Source organism: Amblyraja radiata, chromosome 2, assembly GCF_010909765.2.
Source record: "Amblyraja radiata isolate CabotCenter1 chromosome 2, sAmbRad1.1.pri, whole genome shotgun sequence".
Taxonomy (NCBI): domain Eukaryota; kingdom Metazoa; phylum Chordata; class Chondrichthyes; order Rajiformes; family Rajidae; genus Amblyraja; species Amblyraja radiata.
In genome coordinates this window covers 117,388,405-117,410,369 of record NC_045957.1, presented here as the reverse complement: position 1 = coordinate 117,410,369, position 21,965 = coordinate 117,388,405, and the positions used below count along the sequence as shown (strand labels likewise).

Sequence of the window (21,965 nt, the reverse complement as noted above, 5' to 3'; positions counted from 1 at the left end):
TCTCTGCCTCCTAATCCTATTTTCCTGCCTTCTCCCCATAACCCATTGACACCCGTTCTAATCAAGAATGTGTTTATCCCTGCCTTAAAAATATCCACTGACTTGGTCTCTACAGCCCTCCATGGCAATAAGTTCCTCAAATTAACGGCCCTCTGACTAAAGAAGTTCCTCCTCACCTCCTTTCTAAAAGAGCGCCCTTTAATTCTGAGGCTATGACCTCTGGTCCTAGACTCTCCCACCAGTGGAAACATCCTCTCCACATCCACTCTATCCAGGCCTTTCACGATTCGGTAAGTTTCAATGAGGTCCCCTCTCAACCTTCTAAACTCCAGCGAGTACAGGCCCAGTGCCGTCAAACACTCATCATATGTTAACCCACTCATTCCTGGGATCATTCTCGTAAACCTCCTCTGGACCCTCTCCAGAGCCAGCACAACCTTCCTCAGATATGGTGCCCAAAATTGCTCGCAATATTCCAAATGTGGCCTTACCAGCGCCTTATAGAGCCTCAGCATTACATCCCTGTTTTTGTATTCAAGCCCTCTTGAAATAAATGCTAGCATTGAGTTTGCTTTCTTTACTACCGATTTGACTTGTAGATTAACTTTTTGGGGAATCCTGCACCAGCGCTCCCAAGTCCCTTTGCATCTCCGATTTCTGCATCCACTCCCCATTTAGAAAATGGTCTACACCTTTATTCCTACGACCAAAATGCATGACTCCACACTTTGCTACACTATATTCCATCTGCCACTTCTCTGCCCACTCTCCCAACCGAAAGGTCTGAATGACAATAAAGGAATCTAATCTAAAAATCTAATCTAAACCTGTCCATGCCACGGCGGCACGGTGGCGCAGCGGTAGATTGCTGCCTCACAGCGCCGGAGACCCAGGTTCGATCCTGACCACGGGTGCTGCCTGTACGGAGTTTGTACATTCTCCCCATGACCTGCGTGGGTTTTCTTCGAGATCTTCGGTTTCCTCCCACACTCCAAAGACGTACAGGTGTCTAGGTTAATTGGCTTGGTAAATGTAAAAAATGTCACTAGTATGTGTTTGTGAGCAGGGATTGCTGGTCGGAGCAGACCCGGTGGGCCGAAGGGCCTGTTTCCGTGCTGAATCACTAAACTTAAGTCCTTCTGCAGAGTCCCTGCTTTCTCTACACAACCTGCCCTTCCACCTATTTTTGTATCAGCGCCACGTATTCACATCCCTGTTATGTGATCCTACGCTGGATGGGCTGATGCCAATGCAACCAGTGCAGGTCACCTTGACACCATCAATGCTCTCTGCTGCTGGCCTCATGCTTGGCGTCCACAGGCGAGGTTGACGGCATTAGATCGCTTGTTAAATCTCTTGAGCAGACACTTTAGACTTTAGAGACACAGGGTGGAAACAGGCCCTTGGACCCGCCGAGTCCGCCCCGACCGGCGATCACTCCGTACGCTGGCACTATCCGACACACGAGGGTTAAGTCCGCGCTAACTAGCAAATACCCCGTTCACTGGCACTATCCTACGCACACTGATACCAAAGCCAATTAACCTACAAACCTGCACGTCTTTGGAATGTGGGAGGAAACCAAAGCACCCGGAGAAATTCCTCACGGAATGGAATTTAGAGTATTGTGTTCAGTTCTGGGCGCCATGTTGTCAAGATGTTGTCAAGCTGGAAACGGTACAGAGAAGATTTACAAGGATGTTGCCAGGGCTAGTGGGCCTGAGCTATAGGGAGAGGTTGAGTAGGCTGGGACTTTATTCCTTGGAGCACAGGAGGATGAGGGGTGATCTTATAGAGGTGTATAAAATCAAGAGAAGAATAGATCGGGTAGACGCACAGAATCTCTTGCCTAGAGTAGGGGAATCGAGGACCAGAGGACATAGGTTCAAGGTGAAGGGGAAAAGACTTAATAGGAATCTGAGGGGTAACTTTTTCACACAAAGGGTGGTGGGTGTATGGAACAAGCTGCCAGAGGAGGTAGTTGAGACTGGGACTATCCCAACGTTTAAGAAACAGTTAGACAGGTACATGGATAGGACAGGCTTGGAGGGATGTGGACCAAACGCGGGCAGGTGGGACTAGTCTAGATGGGACATGTTGGCTGGTGTGGGCAAGCTGGGCCTGTTTCCACGCTGTATCACTCCATGACTCTGTCGCTCTGCTCTGACCAGATCCCTATCACTCACTTGTTAAATCGTACAAGAAAAAAATAACTGCTCCTGTGAGCCCAAATCCAACAGAGCAAAAAGATCAGAATCACCACAGTCAGGCCATTGTGTTGTGTAGCGCTTGGCAGCAAAGACTTACCACGGCCACGGCATCACTGTGGAGGATGGTTGGGATGTCCAGGACTGCGTAGTAGGCCACGTTTGTCAGGAGGTAGATGATCGTTACCAGGGGCATGGAAATAGCAATCGCCAAGGGCAGGTTCCTGTCACCAAGGGGGGGGAAGATCGGTCATCAATTATCGCAACAGCAAATCAAAAGGCAAGCGAGTGCACGATTATCACGGGCAAACCGGAACCCACCCTGGATCACGCACGCTCCTCACTCATGGCAGACCAATGACGCACTTGCCGATTTTTTTTCGGAGACCGCCGGCGTCATTGACTGACATATCAGGGTTGCCGAAAGATTTCAATATCCAGCAGCGACAAATAAAATGTTGCGACACTTGGAAAAAACACCGCGCGGCAACACGTCGTCACGCCGTGACTTTTCCGGTGACCTGATATGTACTGACAATGACGCCGGCAGTCGCCAAAAAAAAATCGGCAAGTGCATCATTGGTCTGCCATGACTGAGGAGCGTGCGTGATCCTGCGTGGGACAGGCCATTAACATTGACAACTGTGGAGTCCAAACGTTCACGCTGTAAGGAACTGCATTCCCCACGCAGTTTCAGCTGCAATAGCAGAAGTTTAACATATGAAAATCTTACTCTGGTGTGTGTGTGTGTGTGTGTGTGTGTGTGTGTGTGTGTGTGTGTGTGTGTGTGTGTGGGTGTGTGTGTGTGTGTGTATGTGTGTGTGTGTGTGTGTGTGTGTGTGTGTGTGGGTGTGTGTGTGTGTATGAGAAAGAACTACAGATGCTGGTTTAAATCGAAGGTAGACACAAAATGCTGGAGTAACTCAGTGGGCGAGGCAGCATCTCTGGAGAGAAAGAATGGGCGACGTTTCCGGGCGAGACCCTTCTTCAGACTGATGTCAGGGTAGGGGTTGGGACAAAGATAGAATGCAGTCAGAGACAGTAAGACTAGTGGGAGAATTGGGACGGTGGAGGGGGTGGAGAGAGAAAGCAAGGGCGATTTGAAGTTGGAGAAGTCAATGTTCATACCACTGGGGTGTAAACTACCCAAGAAAAATATGAGTTGCTGTTCCTCCAATTTGTGCTGGACCTCACTCTGACAATGGAGGAGGCCCAGGACAGAAAGGTCAGATTGGGAATGGGAGGGGGGAGTTGAAGTGCTGAGCCACCGGGAGATCGGGTAGGATTAGACGGAGGTGTTCAGTGAAACTATCGCAGAGCCTGAGCTTGGTCTCGCTGGTGTAGAGGAGTTGACACCTGGAACAGCGGATACAGTAGATGAGGTTGGAGAAGGTGCAAGTCAACCTCTGCCTCACCTGGAAAGACTGTTTGGGTCCTTGGATGGAGTCAAGGAGGGGGAGGTAAAGGGACAGGTGTTGCATCTCCTGCGGTGGCAGGGGAAAGTACCCGGGGAGGTGGTGGTTTCAGTGGGAAGATTTTGCATCTCCTGTATAATATAGAGACATATGTATATATACACACACACACACACATATATATATATATATATACAAACACACACACACATACACACACACACACACATACACACACACACACACATATATACACACATATATATATATATATATATATATATACACACACACACATATAGACACATATACACACATATATATATACACACACGCATACATATACACACCCATGCATATATATATATACACACACAAATATACACACCCATGCACATATACACACACACATATATATATCTACACATACACATATATGCACACACATGTACACATATATATACAAACACACACACATGAGTCACAGCGAAGAAAGAGGCCCTTTGGCCCAACTTGCCCACACCAACTAACATACCGCATCTGCACTAGTCCCACCTGTTATGTTTGGCCTATATCCCTCTAAACCTGTTCTAGCCATGTGCCTGTCTAAATGTTTCTGAAACCCTCTGCTCTGCACACTCCCCAGAACTCTATCATTCACTGTGTTCGACTTTCCAAAATGCACCACCTCACATTTCTCTCTATTAAATCCCATCACCTGGCCAATCGATCAAGAACCTGCTGCAATTTTGGACAACCATCTAGATTCCCACTTGGTTTTGTGTCATCTACAAACTTGCTATTCAACTTTTGTCTTTCATCTTTCCCACCCAGAGAGAAAGGTTCTGACTCTCCACTCTATCTATGCCTCTCGTGATTTAGTTCAAGTAATCTACACATCAATAGACAATAGGTGCAGGAGTAGGCCATTCGGCCCTTCGAGCCAGCATCGCCATTCAATGTGACCATGACTGCTCATCCACAATCAGTACCCCGTTCCTGCCTTCTCCCCATATCCCTTGATTATCTTTAAGAGCTCCATCTAACTCTCTCTTGAAAGCATCCAGAGAATTGGCCTCCACTTCCCTCTGAGAGAGAATTCCACAGATTCTCTACTCCTTGGGTGAAAAAGTGTTTCCTCTTCTCCATTCTAAATGGCCTACCCGTTATTCTTAAACTGTGGCCCCTGGTTCTGGACTCCCCCAACATCGGTAAAGCAAGATTGCAGGAGCATGCTCTGATACTAACGATGTATATGCTCGTAGTATTCTGTTAGATACATTTTATATCATAGAATTGCTTTGAAAGTTCTATTTTAAAGCACCATTTTATGTTACATTAATGTTACATTATGTTACAGTATTCTGTTACATTTTATATCATAGAATTGCTTTGAAAGTTCTATTTTAAAGCACCATTTTATGTTACATTAATTGCAGTCCATTAGATTTTATCAGGTGCAGCATTTTACTTATAGTTTTATTAAACATAAATGTTCCGGGTTCTGCTGATGTGATTAGCCTAACTTAGTTTAGTTTAATTTAGTTTAGAGATACAGCGTGGAAACAGGCCCTTCGTCCCACCGAGCCCTATGGATTCCTATATTTCTCCCCTTCACTCCGTAAAATGATTTTGAACAGTGATATTTTCATTTCAGTTTAGTTTAGAGATGCAGCATGGAAACAGGCCCTTCAGCCCATCGAGTCCGTACCAACCATCGATCACGAAGCTGCGACACAATTTCCTGGATCTTGCACTCAATGTCCTGACTGTTTAGTTTGGTTTAGTTTAGAGATACAGCACAGAAACGGGCCCACCAGCGATCACCCCGTACACTAGCACTATCTCACACACACACCGGGCACAATTTACAATCTTCACCGAAGCGAAATGACCGACAAACCTGCACGTCTTTGGAGTGTGGGAGAAAACCAGAGCACCCGGAGAAAACCCACGCGGTCACGGGCGGAACGTACAAACTCCGTACAGACAGCGCCCGGCATCAGGATCGAACCTGCGTCTCTGGCGCTGTGAGGCTGATGAAGGAAGGCCATCTTTACCCATCTATCTACTTGTGTGGTCACTTTCAGGGAGCCATGGACTTGGATCCTAAAATCTCCTTCTACATCAATGCCTGTGGATTGCCTTGATCACGCATCAGCTAAGGCACCGAAGATAAGACACAAAATGCTGGAGTAACTCAGCGGAACAGGCAGCATCTCTGGAGAGAAGGAATGGGTGACATTTCGGGTCGAGACTGCCCCATTGAGTACTCCAGCATTTTGTGTCTATCTTCGGTGTAAACCAGCATCTGCAGTTCCTTCCTACACATATCAGCTAAGATTTACCTCCATGAGCTTTACCTCCATAAGTTCGAGTACTGTCCGATTCACCTCTACCCCATTGCAGATATTGGGCTTTGGCTCTAGAACTGGTGCTCTCCAATACTGGGAGCTACATCCTGTTCCCTTTGGTCTATCTATGGTACTTGAGTTTGACTTGATTGCATTTATGTATAGTAGTTTTAGTTTTAGAGATACAGCAGAGAAACAGCCCCTCCGGCACACTGAATCCACACCAACCTGGCGGGATTGTCACATGTTGAAAGAATGGAGCGGCTGGGCTTGTATACACTGGAATTTAGAAGGATGAGAGGATATATTATTGAAACATATAAGATTATTAAGGGATTGGACACACTAGAGGAAGGAAACATGTTCCCGATGTTGTGGGAGTCCAGAACCAGGGGCCACAGTTTAAGAATAAAGGGTAAACCATTTAGAACGGAGATGAGGAAAAAAAATTTCACCCAGAGAGTTGTGAATCTGTGGAATTCTCTGCCTCAGAAGGCAGTGGAGGCCAATTCTCTGGATGCTTTCAAGAGAGAGTTAGATAGAGCACTTAAAGATAAGTGGAGTCAGGGGATATGGGTAGAAGGCAGGAATGGGGCACTGAGTGTGGATGAACGGCCATGATCACAGTGAATGGCGGTGCTGGCTCGAAGGTGCCGAATGGCCTATTCCTGCACCTATTGTCGACCAGTATACCAGTTCCATCTTACGCACTGGGGGAAATTTACAGTAGCCAACTAACCTACAAAGGAAGGAACTGCAGATGCTGGTTTACAGCGAAGATAGACACAAAATGCTGGAGTAACTCAGTGGGACAGGTAGCATCTCTGGATAGAAGGAATGTTTGACGTTTCGGGCTGAGTTATTCCAGCATATTGTATCAACCTACAAGCCTGCACGTTTTTGGAGTGTGGGAGGAAACCGGAGCACCTGGACAAAACCCACGCAGGTCATGGGGAGAACGTACAAACTCCGTACAGACAGCACCCGTAGTCAGAATTAAACCCGGGTCTCTGGCGCTGTGAGGCAGCAACTCTACCGCTGAGCCACCGTGCCAGTGGTTGAATGACAAAACCATAATAACTGAACATCAACTGGTGCACAAGAAGCTCCTAAAACAGGCCCTTCGGCCCACTGAGTCCGGACAGACCAGTGATCCCCGCACTCCAACACTATCCGACACACACTAGGGACAATTTCTACATTCATACCACCCCTAGTTAGGATCGAACCCGGGTCGCTGGTGCTGTAAGACAGCAACTCTACCGCTGCGCCACCGTGCCGCACAATCTGATCGTGTACTATCGGATCTAGCATGCAAAACAAAGCTTTTCACTGTGCCTCAGTACACGTGACAATATAAACCTGAACCCGATTTTCATGACGTTTCTGGTGCTTTGCGTGTTATTGTACTCCCACTAGGTACACAACGACCTACTTCTCACCGTTGACTCCGGCGACTGTGCAATCCTGCTCCTTCTCGACCTCAGCGCAGCATTTGATACAGTCGACCACACCATCCTAATTGACCGTCTCCGGTACGGGGTTGGTATTGATGGCACTGCCCTGAGCTGGTTCGTCTCCTACCTCAAAGATAGGAGTTTCTCTACTAACATAGCAACTCTTTCTCCTCCCCAGCTAGCCTCTGCTGCGGGGCTCCACAAGGTTCCATCCTTGGCCCCATTCTCTTCTCCCTGTATATGCTCCCCTTAGGCCAAATCATTCAAAGGCACGGCATTTCCTTCCATTGCTATGCAGACGATACACAACTCTATCTCCCCCTGAAACCCAACAACCGATCAAATCTGCTTAACCTTACCGCTGCCTCGAGGATATAAAGTGTTGGATGGCCCAGAGCTTCCTCCAACTAAATGAGAGTAAGTCTGAGGTCATCCTACTCGGCCCCTCGGACTCAATCAAAATGACAGCAGGCAGCCTTGGAAGCCTTACCCCATTACTCAAACCTCACATCAAAAACCTTGGCGTGATATTTGACTCAGCATTGAAATTTGACAAACAAGTCAATGCCGTGGTAAAAGCTAGCTTTTTCCAGCTTCGGACGATTGCTAGAATAAAACCATTCCTCCAATTTGATGACCTCGAAAAGATCATCCACACATTCATCTCCTCCCGCCTAGATTACTGCAACGCCCTTTACACTGGCATCAGCCAATCATCCCTGTCCTGCCTGCAACTGGTCCAAAACGCCGCAGCGAGACTCCTGACGGGCGCCCGAAAAAGGGACCACATCACCCCGATCCTGGCCTCTCTCCACTGGCTCCCTGTGCGGTTCCAAATAAATGTCAAGATCCTCCTTTATGTCGACAAAGCCCTCAATGGGCTTGCCCCCTCCTACATCAAAAGTCTGCTTACCCACCACACTACCTCCAGGTCCCTCAGATCGGCCGACTTGGGGTTACTGACCATCTAGGCATAAGCTATGGGGCGACCGTGCCTTTGCGGTTGCAGCTCCTAGACTGTGGAACAGCATCCCTCTTCCCATCAGAACTGCCCCCTCCATCGACTCCTTTAAGTCGAGACTTAAAACTCATCTCTACTCCCAAGCCTTTCTTGACGTCCTCTGAGCGAGGGCTATATGTATATATGTATGTATTTAATCTATGAACCACTGTTACATTAGTACCTCCACCAATGTAAAGCACTTTGGCCAACGAGAGTTGTTTTTTTAAATGTGCTATATAAATAAAAGTGACTTGACTTGATTGGGCAGTGGTGTATGTTCATGTCACAGGAGCATAATTAGGCCACTCAGCCCATCGAGTCTCCTCCACCATTCAATCATGGCTGATCTATCTCTCCCTCCTAACCCCATTCTCCTGCCTTCTCCCCATAACCGCTGACACCCGTACTAATCAAGAATCTATCTATCTCTGCCTTAAAAATATCCATTGACTTGGTCTCCACAGCCGTCTGTGGCAAAGAATTCCACAGATTCACCACCCTCTGACTAAAGAAATTCCTAAAGGTACGTCCATTTATTCTGAGGCTATGGCCTTTACATGGATAGGACATGTTTGGAGGGATATGGACCAAATGCTGTCAGGTGGGACGAGTGTAGCTGGGACATGTTGCCCGGTGCGGGCACGTTGGTCACTCTATAACTCTGGTCCTAGAATCTCCCACTAGTGAAAACATCCTCCCCACATCCACACTATCCAGGACTTTCACTATACGGTAAGTTTCAATGAGGTACCCCCTCATCCTTCTAAACTCCGGTGAGTATACGACGGCATGGTGGCGCGCTATAGTTGCTGCCTTATAGCGTCAGAGACCTGGGTTAGATCCTAACTACGGGTGCTTTTCTATACAGAGCTTCTATGTTCTCACCGTGACCTGAACCTTCTGAACCTTCTGAATTTTGTAGTCGGCAAGGCAGTACTCTGCATATCGCCAACTTGGACAATTTTACATTTTTATCAAGCCAATTAATCAAGCCAATTAACCTACAAACCTGCACGTCTTTGGAGTGTGGGAGGAAACCGAAGATCTCGGAGAAAACCCACGCAGATCACGGGGAGAACGTACAAACTCCATACAGACAGCACCCGTAGTCGGGATCGAACCCGGGTCTCTGGAGCTGCATTTTGCTGTAAGGCAGCAACTCCACCGCTGTGCTGCGTCGGTTTTCTCCGAGAACATCAGTTTCCTCCCATACTCCAAAGACATGCAGCTCAGTGGGTTAATTGGCTTGGTAAAAATTGTCCCTTGTGACCATCCCCCACTGCACATAAACAGAGAAAGAGTGGACAGAGTCTCTAGTTTCAGGTTCCTGGGCACCCACATCTCAGCAGATCTCAGGTGGTCAACTAACACACACTCCCTGTTAAAGAAGCCACAACAATGGCTTTACTTCCTAAGAACACTCCGGAATGTCAACTTGCCATAACAGCTGCTAGTGTCATTCCAACCGTTGCTCCATTGAGAGTGTCCTGACACACGGCATCCTGGTGTGGTATCACGGCAACAGTTCTGCGGCTGACAAGAAGGCTCTGCAGAGAGTCATCAACACAGCCCAGAAGATCACCAACACACACCTGCCTGCCCTGGAAGAGATCTATCGCTCCCGTTGCTTGCGGAAGGCATCACGCATCCTAAAGGTCTCATCAAATCCCGCACATCACTTGCTTGCCCTTCTGCCCTCAGGAAAGCGTTACAGGTCCATCAAATCACACACCACAAGATGAACAAACAGTTTCTACCCCAAGGCCATCACCACTCTGAACTCTGCACTGAACACACACCTCCCATGGCCAATATTTATACTGTACAATACCCACCTTTGTGCAATGCTGATATATTCATTTACAATATTTATTATTATACTATTCTGTGCAAAATCTTATACTCTGACAATGACCTTGTGAGTGCAATATCTTATATCCTGGTAAGGGTGCATATGTCGGCACAATGTGTATGCATGTGTGAATCCGTGTGTATGTGTCCCAGTCTGTGCACGTGAGTGTATGAACAATTTTTATTTTTGCTGTTATTTTATTGTTATTTTTTATCTTGTACATTTGAGCTCCGCTCGGGCAGTGCGCATAAATTTCAATGTATGCGCCACTACAACGACAATAAAGCAATAAAATAAAAAATAAATAGAATAAGGAACCCTCCATAATGTTTGGGACAAAGACCCATCATTTATTTATTTGCCTCTGTACTCAATTTGAGATTTGTAATAGAAAAAAATCACATGTGGTTAAAGATTTTATTAAAGGATATTTTTATACATTTTGTTTTCACCATGTAGAAATTGGCTCGCTTATCTTCATTGATGATACAACTGCTGCTGGTAGTAGCATAATGGATTCTGAAGTGTATAGACACCTATCTGCTCAAGTTCAAACAAATGCCTCAAAACTCATTGGCCTGTGGTTCATTCTACAACAAGGCAATGATCCCAAGTTCATCACCATTCATGTAGTTCAGTCTGAAGAAGGGGTTCGGCCCAAAACGTCGCCTATTTCCTTCGCTCCATAGATGCTGCTGCACCCGCTGAGTTTCTCCAGCATTTTTGTGTACCTAATGATCCCAAACATACTGCTGAAGCAACAAAGGAGTTTTTCAAAGCTAAAAAATGGTCTATTCTTGAGTGGCCAAGTCAATCACCTGATCTGAGCCCAATTGAGCATGCCTTTTATATGCTGAAGAGAAAACTGAAGGGGACTAGCCCCCAAAACAAGCATAAGCTAAAGATGGCTGCAATACCGGCGTGGCAGAGCATCACCAGACAAGACACCCAGCAACTGGTGACGTCCATGAATCGCAGACTTCAAGCAGTCATTGCATGCAAAGTATATGCAACAAAATACTAAACATGACTACTTTCATTTGAATGACATTGCTGTGTCCCAAACATTGTGGTGTCCTGAAATGAGGGGGGACTATGTATAAACACTGCTGTAATTTCTACATGGTGAAACCAAAATGTATAAAAATGGCCTTTAATAAAATCTGACAATGTGCACTTTAACCACATGTGATTTTTTCTATTACAAATCTCAAATTGTGGAGTACAGAGGCAAATAAATAAATGATGGGTCTTTGTCCCAAACATTATGGAGGGCACTGTATAAGATAGTGTTAACGTGCGGGGATCGCTGGTCGGTGGGACGAAGGGGCTGATCTGCGCTGTATCTCTAAACTAAACTAAACCACACGCCCAGTGCTGTGAAACACTCATCATATGTTAACCACTCATTCCTGGGATCATTCTCAAAGCCAGAGTAAGTTTCAATGAGGTTCCCCCTCATCCTTCTCACTCTCACCCCTCTCATCGCTTGGATAGAGTGGATGTGGAGAGGATGTTTCCACTAGTGGGAGAGTCTAGGACTAGAGGTCCAGCCTCAGAATTAAAGGATGTTCTTTTAGGAAACATAGAAACATAGAAAATAGGCGTAGGAGTAGGCCATTCAGCCCTTCGAGCCTGCACCGCCATTCAATATGATCATGGCTGATCATCCAACTCAGTATCCTGTACCTGCCTTCTCTCCATACCCCCTGATCCCTTTAACCACAAGGGCCACATCTAACTCCCTCTTAAATATAGCCAATGAACTGGCCTCAACTACCTTCTGTGGCAGAGAGTTCCAGAGAAAAAAAGGAGATGGGGAGGAATATGTTTAGTCAGAGGGTGGTGAATCTGTGGAATTCTTTGCCACAGAAGGCTGTGGAGGCCAAGTCAGTGGATATATTTAAGGCAGAGATAGATAAACACTTGATTATGATGGTTATGGGGAGAAGGCAGGAGAATGGGGTTAGGAGGGAGAGATAGATCAGCCATGATTGAATGGCAGAGTAGACTTGATGGGCCGAATGACCTAATTCTACACCTATCAGTTAAATTGATTTGTTGATAAAAGTGGGCTTGAAATTATTACCCATAACTTCCACAGAAACCTGAAATTTCTTTGTGGGAGTGTTTGACGTGACCTCTGACTTTGATTTGTATGATGCAGAGGTGTAGAATTCATGACAATGGCTTCTTGATTGCTCAATCAATTTGTTTAAATATTATTATGTAACAAATAAACTATCTTTGTAATGTCTTATTTTTTAAATAATTTGCTCACATCTGTTGATATATGGGGAGAAAGCAGGAACGGGGTCCTTATTTTGGATCATGCTGAATGGCTCGATGGGCCGAGTGTCCTACTCCTGCACCTATTTTCTATCACTTGTGATCCTTCCAAATAGATAGTCATAGAGTGATGCAGCTTAGAAACAGGCCCTTCGGCCCAACTTGCCCACACCGGCCAACATGTCCCAGCTACACTAGTCCCACCTGCCTGCGTTTGGTCCATATCCCTCCAAACTTGTCCTATCTGTCCAACTGTTTCTTAAACATTGGGATAGTCCCAGCCTTCACTACCTCTTCTGGCAGCTTGTTCCATACACTCACCACCCTTTGTGTGAAAAAGTTACCCCTCAGATTCCCATTAAATCTGTTCCCCTTCACCTTGAACCTATGTCCTCTGGTCCTCAATTCCCCTACTCAGAATAAAAGACTCTGTGCATCTATCCGAACTATTCCTCTCATGATTTTATACACCTCTATCAGATTACCCTTGATCCTCCTGCGCTCCAAGGAATAGAGACCCAACCTACCCAGCCTCTACCAATAGTTTACACCCTCTAGTCCTGGCAACATCCTCGTAAATCTTCTCTGCATTCTTTCAAGCTTGACAATATCTTTCCTATAACATGGTGCCAGAACTGAACGTAATACTCAAAATGCGGTTCTCACCAACGTCTAATACAACGTCTAATACAACATGACCTCCCAACTTCTATACTCAATACTCTGACTGATGAAGGCCGACGTGCCAAAAGCCTTTTGACCACCTTATCCACCTGCGACTCGACCTTCAAGGAACCATGCACTTGTACTCCTAGATCCCTCTGCTCTACAACACTACCCCAGAGGCCTACCATTCACTGTGTCGGTCCTGCCCTCGTTTGACGTCCCACAATGCAACACCTCACACTTCTCTGTGTGAGAATAGAAGAGGATGGAAGAAGAGGGATCTTCAGTGTTGTTGTCGTTCTCAAACAGTAAAGACTCACCTTTCAGGGTTGTGAAGCTCTTCGGTCACAAAGTTGAGAGTGTCCCATCCTGAGTAAGAGTACAACGCTGAATAAAGAGCGAGGGCCATATCGCCAGCGTTCAGCTTGGAGCCCTGAAAGGAATTTTGGAACTTATCTGCCTGTCCTGCAATAGATGATACATTCACTGTGAGATTGCTGTCCCACCAACTTTGTTTCACAATGTAGTTTTCAAACAAGGCAGTATCATCATTTTCCCATATTTCCCCCCGTCGCGAGAGTGGCGGATGAATGGGAAGCGAGGTTCCTGGGTAGGAACGGTGCAGCACAAGAACAGGCCCTTCGGCCCACAATGTCAAGACTATCACTTATCTACCTGCGCACTAACCACGTACAGGTCCGCCGCTGATTTTCTGGCAGTTATTCGGGGCGGCACGGTGGCGCGGCTGTAGACTTGCTGCCTTGCGGTGCCAGACACCCGGGTTCGATCCCGACTGCGGGTGCTGCCTTTACGGAGTTTGTAAGTTCTCCCCGTGACCAGCGTGGGTTTTCTCCGGGAACTTCGGTTTCCTCCCACACTCCAAAGACGTGCAGGTCAGTAGGTTAATTGGCTTGGTGTAAATGTCAAACTTGTCCCCAGTGTGTGTAGGATAGTGTTAGTGTGCGGACTCGGTGGGTCGAAGGCCCTGTTTCTGCGCTGTATCTCTAAAACCAAAACTAAAAATAAATAAATAGGGAATGGGATTTCTCGGTCAACCTGGAACAGTACAGCCCAAGAACAGGCCCTTCGGCCCACAATGTCTGTGCTGAACATAATGCCAAGACCATCACTTATCTACAGACAATAAATAATAGACAGGGGCTATGACAGAAATATTTCAAATGTCATTAGAAACGGGAATAGTGCCGGAGGATTGGCGTACTGCGCATGTTGTTCCATTGTTTAAAAAGGGTTCTAAGAGTAAACCTAGCAATTATAGACCTGTTAGTTTGACGTCAGTGGTGGGCAAATTAATGGAAAGGATACTTAGAGATAATATATATAAGAATCTGGATAAACAGGGTCTGATTAGGAACAGTCAACATGGATTTGTGCCTGGAAGGTCATGTTTGACTAATCTTCTTGAATTTTTTGAAGAGGTTACTCGGGAAATTGATGAGGGTAAAGCAGTGGATGTTGTATATATGGACATCAGTAAGGCCTTTGACAAGGTTCCTCATGGAAGGTTGGTTAAGAAGGTTCAATTGTTGGGTATAAATGGTGGAGTAGCAAGATGGATTCAACAGTGGCTGAATGGGAGATGCCGGAGAGTAATGGTGCATGGCTGTTTGTCAGGTTGGAGGCCAGTGACTAGTGGGGTGCCACAGGGATCTGTGTTGGGTCCACTGTTGTTTGTCATGTACATCAATGATCTGGATGATGGTGTGGTAAATTGGATTAGTAAGTATGCAGATGATACCAAGATAGGTGGTGTTGTGGATAATGAAGTAGATTTTCAAAGTCTACAGAGAGATTTATGCCAGTTGGAAGAGTGGGCTGAAAGATGGCAGATGGAGTTTAATGCTGATAAGTGTGAGGTGCTACATCTTGGCAGGACAAATCAAAATAGGACGTACATGGTAAATGGTAGGGAATTGAAGAATGCAGTTGAACAGAGGGATCTGGGAATAACTGTGCACAGTTCCCTGAAGGTGGAATCTCATGTAGATAGGGTGGTAAAGAAAGCTTTTGGTGTGCTGGCCTTTATAAATCAGAGCATTGAGTATAGAAGTTGGGATGTAATGTTAAAATTGTACAAGGCATTGGTGAGGCCAATTCTGGAGTATGGTGTACAATTTTGGTCGCCTTAATTATAGGAAGGATGTCAACAAAATAGAGAGAGTACAGAGGAGATTTACTAGAATGTTGCTTGGGTTTCAGCAACTAAGTTACAGAGAAAGGTTGAACAAGTTAGGTCTTTATTCTTTGGAGCGCAGAAGGTTATGGGGGGACTTGATAGAGGTCTTTAAAATGATGAGAGGGATAGACAGAGTTGACGTGGATAAGCTTTTCCCACTGAGACTAGGGAAGATTTAAACAAGAGGACATGACTTGAGAATTAAGGGACAGAATTTTAGGGGTAACATGATTGGGAACTTCTTTACTCAGAGAGTGGTAGCTGTGTGGAATGAGCTTCCAGTGAAGGTGGTGGAGGCAGGTTCGATTTTAACATTTAAAAATAAATTGGATAGTTATATGGACGGGAAAGGAATGGAGGGTTATGGTCTGAGTGCAGGTAGGTGGGACTAGGGGAGAATACGTATTCGGCACGGACTAGAAGGGCCGAGATGGCCTGTTTCCATGCTGTAATTGTTATATGGTTATATGGTATATGGTTATTCTGACTGTCTACCCTATCTAATCCGACTCACATGCTACTGAACGCTGGAGGGACTGACTTACACTGCGTGAGTTGGGAGATGTGGTATGTGTTATACATTATGCTTTTCCAAGCTGGAAAGGGTTGTAGAGAAGATTTACGAGGATGTTGCCAGGACTCGAGAGACTGAGCTATGGGAAGAGGTTGAGCAGGCTGGGACTCTGTTCCTTGGAGGGCAGGAAGTTGTGGGCCGATCTTGTAGAGGTGTACAAAATCAGGAGAGGAATAGATCGGGCGGAGGCACAGAGACTTTCACCCAGAGTAAAGGAATAGAGAACCAGAGGACATAGGCTAAAGATGAGGGAGAAAAGATTTAGTCAGAATCTGAGGGGTAACTTTTTGTTTTTACCCAACGGGTGGTGAGTGTATGGAACGAGCTGCCGGAGGAGGTAGTTGACAATAAACACCAGACAATGGGTGCAGGAGTAAGGCATTCGGCCATTCAGGCCAGCACCGCCATTCATTGTGATCATGGCTGATCATCCACAATCAGTACCCCGTTCCTGCCTTCTCCCCATATCTCCTGACTCCGCTATCTTCAAGAGCCCTATCTTGAAAGTATCCTGAGAACCGGCCTCCACCGCGCTCTGAAGCAGAGAGTTGAGGGAGGTACTATTGCAATGTTTAAGAAACATTTGGACAGGTACATGGATAGGGCAGATTTGGAGGGATATGGCCCAAACGCGGGCAGGTGGGACTAGTGTGGATGGGACATGTTGGTCGGCGCGGACTCGCTGGGCTTGTTTCCACACTGTACGAGTCTATGACTGTGAGTCAGGACATTTCAGGTTACAGATTCCCCGCTGAGAGAAATTCCTCATTAGAAGCAGAGCGTCACAAAATCTACCCCCAAATGCGCTGAGTTCCTGCAAAAATAGAACAGTATTGTACAAGAACACAATGTGCCAACCAGGACACCAAGTTACATTCATCTCCTCTACCTGCATGTGATCCATATCCATGAGCCCTTCCAAAAAGCTTCTTCAATGCCACTATTGTATCTGTCTCCACCACCACCACCCCTGGCAGCGCGTTCCAGCAACACCCACCCACCCTCTGGGCAAAAAAAACTTGCCTCGCATTTCACCCATCGAGGTGGTTCTATAGACAATAGGTGCAGGAGTAGGCCTTTCGGCCCTTCGAGCCGGCAGCGCCAATTAATTTAGTTCAGTTCAGTCGGTTTAGTTTTCACGCTGCTGATCATCCACAATCAGTACCCCGTTCCTGCCTTCTCCCCATATCCCCTGACTCCGCTATCTTTAAGAGCTCTATCTAGCTCTCTCTTGAAAGTATCCAGAGAACTGGCCTCTGAGGCAGAGAATTCCACAGACTCTCAACTCTCTGTGTGAAACAGTGTTTGTCCGGACTGTCCACGATTTCCAATACCTCCCATCATTTTATATACAGATCTTCCAGCGATTTATAATGGGAGGTCATGTTGCAGTTGTTTTCATTGGGTGAGGCCGCATTTAGAATACTGTGTTCAGTTCTGGGCACCATAATATAGGACAAATATTGTCAAGCTTGAAAGGGTTCGGAGAAGGTTTATGAGGATGTTGCCAGGATTAGAGGGTGTGAGCTATAGGGAGAGGTTGAGTCGGCTGGGACTCTATTCCTTGGAGGCCAGGAGGATGAGGGGTGATCTTACAGAGGTGTACAAAATCATGAGAGGAATAAATCGGGTAGATGCACAGAGTCTCTTGCCCAGAGTAGGGGAATCGAGGACCAGAGGACATAGGCTTCAGGTGAAAGGGAAAAGATTTAATAGGAAAATCCGAGGGGTAACTTTTTCATGCAAAGGGCGATGGGTGATTGGAACAAGCTGCCAGAGGAGGTAGTTGGGGTTGGGTCTATCCCAACGTTTAAGAAACAGTTAGACAGATACATGGATAGGACAGGTTTGGATGGATATGGACCAAGCACAGGCAGGTGGGGCTGGTGTAGCTGGGACATGTTGGCCAGTGTGAGCAAGTTTCCTGTTTCCACACTGTATCACTCAATGACTCTATGACTCTATCACTTGTGGTCAGCTCTTTAATTCAGACAAAATTAGTCATAATAATACATCATTTGCAAGCATTGGAAACCTTTGTAAATCGGGTGCTCTGGACAAAGTGTTTCATATTTCAGTATCAAACAGGGGTTGAGAGTTGAACATTAATAGAAACATAAATACAGGTCCACCACCGAATTTCCAGCAACTGGTGGTCATATGGTCATAAGTGATAGGAGAGAATTAGGGCATTCGGCCCATCAATTCCATTGACTTAGCCTCCTTTAACCTGGACAAAATTACCAGAGCGGACTTGAAACCTGCCCCCCTGGAAACCCCCCCGAAAATGGGGCACCTAGGCCGGGTGAGGCGGCCGATCTTGACCTCATCGGGACTTCCGCGACCGATCGGCGGGTCGTGTTTCCCCCCCCCCCCCCTGCGGCCGGGGCTCTGGAACTCCGGCCCGGCCAGAGCCGGCAGATCCGTTACCATAGCCGACTCCCGAGGCCGACTTTGTGGGCCGGTATCTCAAGGCCGTGACCTCTGTGGGTCCGGCAAAATGGATAATACGGCAAGGCTCTGGGACCAGGGGTGCCGGGAAATCGGTGGTGGACCCGTGTTTGTATCAGGTCTCCCCTCAATCTCGGACATTCAAGAGAAAACAATCTGAGTTTGTCCAACCACTCCTCATACTGTAGTTTATACCCTCTAATGCCGGCAGCATCCTCTCCAAAGCCTCTATATTCTTTCAGTAATGGGACGACCAGAATTGTACACAAAACTCCTAACCAAAGACCTGGAAAGCTGCACCATGGCTTCCTGACTCTTACACCCAATGCCCTGATCAACGAAGGCAGACATAGCTTTTGCCGTCTTTACCGCCAGTAGTTTGTGTTGCCATTTTCAGGGAGTTATGAACTTTTTTTAGTTTAATTGAGTTTAGAGATACAGTGCGGAAACAGTCCCCCTCCATGACACACTGGTCAACCTGAGGAGCACCTTCAGCAACAGACTGGTCCCACCAAGATGCAGCACAGAACGCCACATAGATCCTTCTTCCCTGTTGTTATCAAACTGTACAAAGGGTTTGGACTCGCTAGAGGCAGGGAACATGTTCCTGATGTTGGGGGAGTCCAGAACCACAGTTTAAGAATAAGGAATAAGCCATTTAGAACGGAGATAAGGAAATACTTTTTCACCCAGAGATTTGAGAGTCTGTGGAATTCACTGCCTCAGAGAGTGAGTTAGATGGAGCTCTTAAAGATAATGGAGTCAGGGGATATGGGGAGAAGGCAGGAACGGGATACTGATTGTGGATGATCAGCCATGATCACATTGAATGGCGGTGCTGGCTCGAAGGGCCGAATGGCCTACTCCTGCACCTATTGTCTAACTCCTCCCCCTTCTGTCGTGGGGTAAACTGGATTGCATGCAAATAAAATATTTCCATTGTACCTTGGTACACATTATAATATAATAGATTAAACTAAACTCCATCTGCCATCTGTTCACCAATTTCGATAGCTTTAGTTTAGTTTAGTTTGGAGATACAGCGCGGAAACAGGCCCTTCGGCCCACTGAGTCCGTGCCGACCAACGATCCCTGCACACTGGTTCTACCCTACACACGCGGGACAATTTACAGAAGCCAATTAACCTACAAGCATGCACGGTGTGCTGGAGGAACCCAGAGCACCCGGAGAAAACCCACGTGGTCACAGGGAGAACGTACAAACCCTGTGCTGAGAGCACCCCTTGTCAGGATTGAACCGGGGTCTCTGGCGCTGTGAGGCAGCAACTCTACCGCTGCGCCGCCGTGCCGCCCCCAGTCATTATCTCTTTGGACACACTGACAGTCCTCTTCATAGTCCGCAACCCCATCAGTCTTGGTAGAAGCAAAATATTTTAACCTCGGCGGTAGAGTTGCTGCCTCACAGCGCCAGAGACCCGGGTCCGATCCCGACCACGGGTGCTTGTCTGTACGGAGTTTGTACGTTCTCCCCGTGACCTGCGTGGGTTCTCTCTGAGATCTTCGGTTTCCTCCCGCACTCCAAAGACGTACAGGTTTGCATCTTGGTAAAACTGTTAATGTGCGGGGGATCGCTGGTCAGTGCGGACTGGGTGGGCCGAAGGGCCTGTTCCGCGCTGGATCTCTAAACTAATCTAAAGCTTTAGAAATTGGTGGGCAGATGGCGGATGGAGTTTAGTTTAGTCTATTATTCGTAAACTGGTGGAATTTTTTTTCCACACAGGAGAAAACAAGGCCTTACCTTGACAGAGCTTCACCAGTCCTGCCACAATGATGATGATCAAGGCGCTGACCTTGGCAAATGTGGACACCACTTGCAGAGAAGCTCCCCACGCCACCTTGCCGCAGTTCACCATCGTCAGCAGCCCTTCAGATACAAAACATAAGGGTTACATGGATGAAACGTTACCTATAGCCGGGATCCGGCCCACAACCCGAAATCATCCGGCCCGCAGGTGTGTTTTTTTTTTTTTTTCAATTCGTTTTTACGACCTGGGAACTGCAGCCAGTCCTGGGGCACACAGGCGACCTGATTACAATCGAGCCATCCACAGTATACAGATACAGGATAAGGGAATTACATATTGTGCAAGATAACATGCGGAGTTACGCAAGCATTTTGTGTCTTTCCACCTATCACTTTCCAGGCTTTGTCTGCCCCCCCCCCCCCCCTCCATCTATTTACCAGCTTTCTCACCTCTATACCATCAGTCTGAAGAAAAATCCCAACCCAAAACATCATCTGTCCACTCCCTCCACAAATTCTGTCTGACCTGTTGAGTTTAGTTTAGTTTAGTGTGTTGTGTTCTTTATTTTATTGTCTGGTGATCACATTTCACTGGCACATGTGACAAATAAATGTATCTTGTATTTTGTATCTAGAGATACAGCGCGGAGTCCGGACCGACCAGCGATGCCCGCAAACACTAACACTAACCAGCACGCACTGGTGACAACTTACACATATACCTACAGATTAGCCTGCAAACCTGTGCGTCTTTGCAGTGTGGGATTAAACCGGAGATCTTGGAGAAAGCCCAAGCAGGTCGATCGGAAAACATACAAAAAGACAGCACCCGCAGTCAGGATCGAGCCCGGGTCTGTAAGCGTTGTAAGGCAGCAACTCTACCGCTGCGCCACCGTGCCACTCAAGCCCACTCAAGCTCACCGCCCACTCACCCCTTTTGCTCAAGATTCCAGCACCTGAAGTTCCTTGTGTTACTACCTTCTAATTATGGTCTCTTTATCATGGACTTAAGGGTTGTCCCACTTAGGCTATTTTTAGGCGACTGTCATAGTCGTTACAGGTCGCCGAAAAACCCGCGACTGGACCCCCCCCCCCAACGACATAAAATTTGAAATATAATCATTACATTAACAACAACAACAAAAAATGAAGTCAGCACTAGCGACAATCTACGTCACCTGGCGACAACTACGACAGCACCTACGTCAGGAGAAGTCAAGCTACGCTCATTGGCGTCAAGCCCACTGTTTCCGACTGCCTCCAAAAAATTTTCAACATGTTGAAAATCCAGCAGAGACCAGAAAGACGCTACGACTCTTTGGGCGACTGAGGAGACGACTCATGACCATACAGGCGCCACCCCGGCGACCATGTGGCGACAGCCTGGTCGCCTGTAGTCGCCGAAAAAATAGCCTAAGTGGGACAGGCTCTTTACAGTGCCCTCCATAATGTTTGGGACAAAGGCCCATCATTTATTTATTTGCCTCTGTACTCCACAATTTGAGATTTGTAATAGAAAAAGAATCACATGTGGTTAAAGTGCCCATTGTCAGATTTTAATAAAGGCCATTTTTATACATTTTGGTTTCACCATGTAGAAATTACAGCTGTGTTTATACACAGTCCCCCCATTTCAGGGCGCCATGATGTTTGGGACACATGGCTTCACAGGTGTTTGTAATTGCTCAGGTGTGTTTAAAAGCCTCCTTAATGCAGGTATAAGAGAGCTCTCAGC

The 21,965-nt window shown here is 46.8% G+C and overlaps 1 protein-coding gene across 2 annotated transcripts in view; it reads right to left on the bottom strand.

Annotated features, from left to right (window-relative positions):
- LOC116967563 (Y+L amino acid transporter 2-like) overlaps positions 1-21,965 on the bottom strand; it is an 82,943-nt gene that overhangs the window by 32,487 nt on the left and 28,491 nt on the right. For both annotated transcript variants that reach the window (XM_033014190.1, XM_033014184.1), the window contains exons 3-5: positions 20,225-20,350; positions 13,564-13,708; positions 2,308-2,431 (exon numbers count right to left, since the gene is read on the bottom strand). In XM_033014190.1, coding sequence (XP_032870081.1) covers positions 2,308-2,431; positions 13,564-13,708; positions 20,225-20,350 — 395 coding nt within the window. The remainder of the gene's footprint in view (positions 1-2,307; positions 2,432-13,563; positions 13,709-20,224; positions 20,351-21,965) is intronic.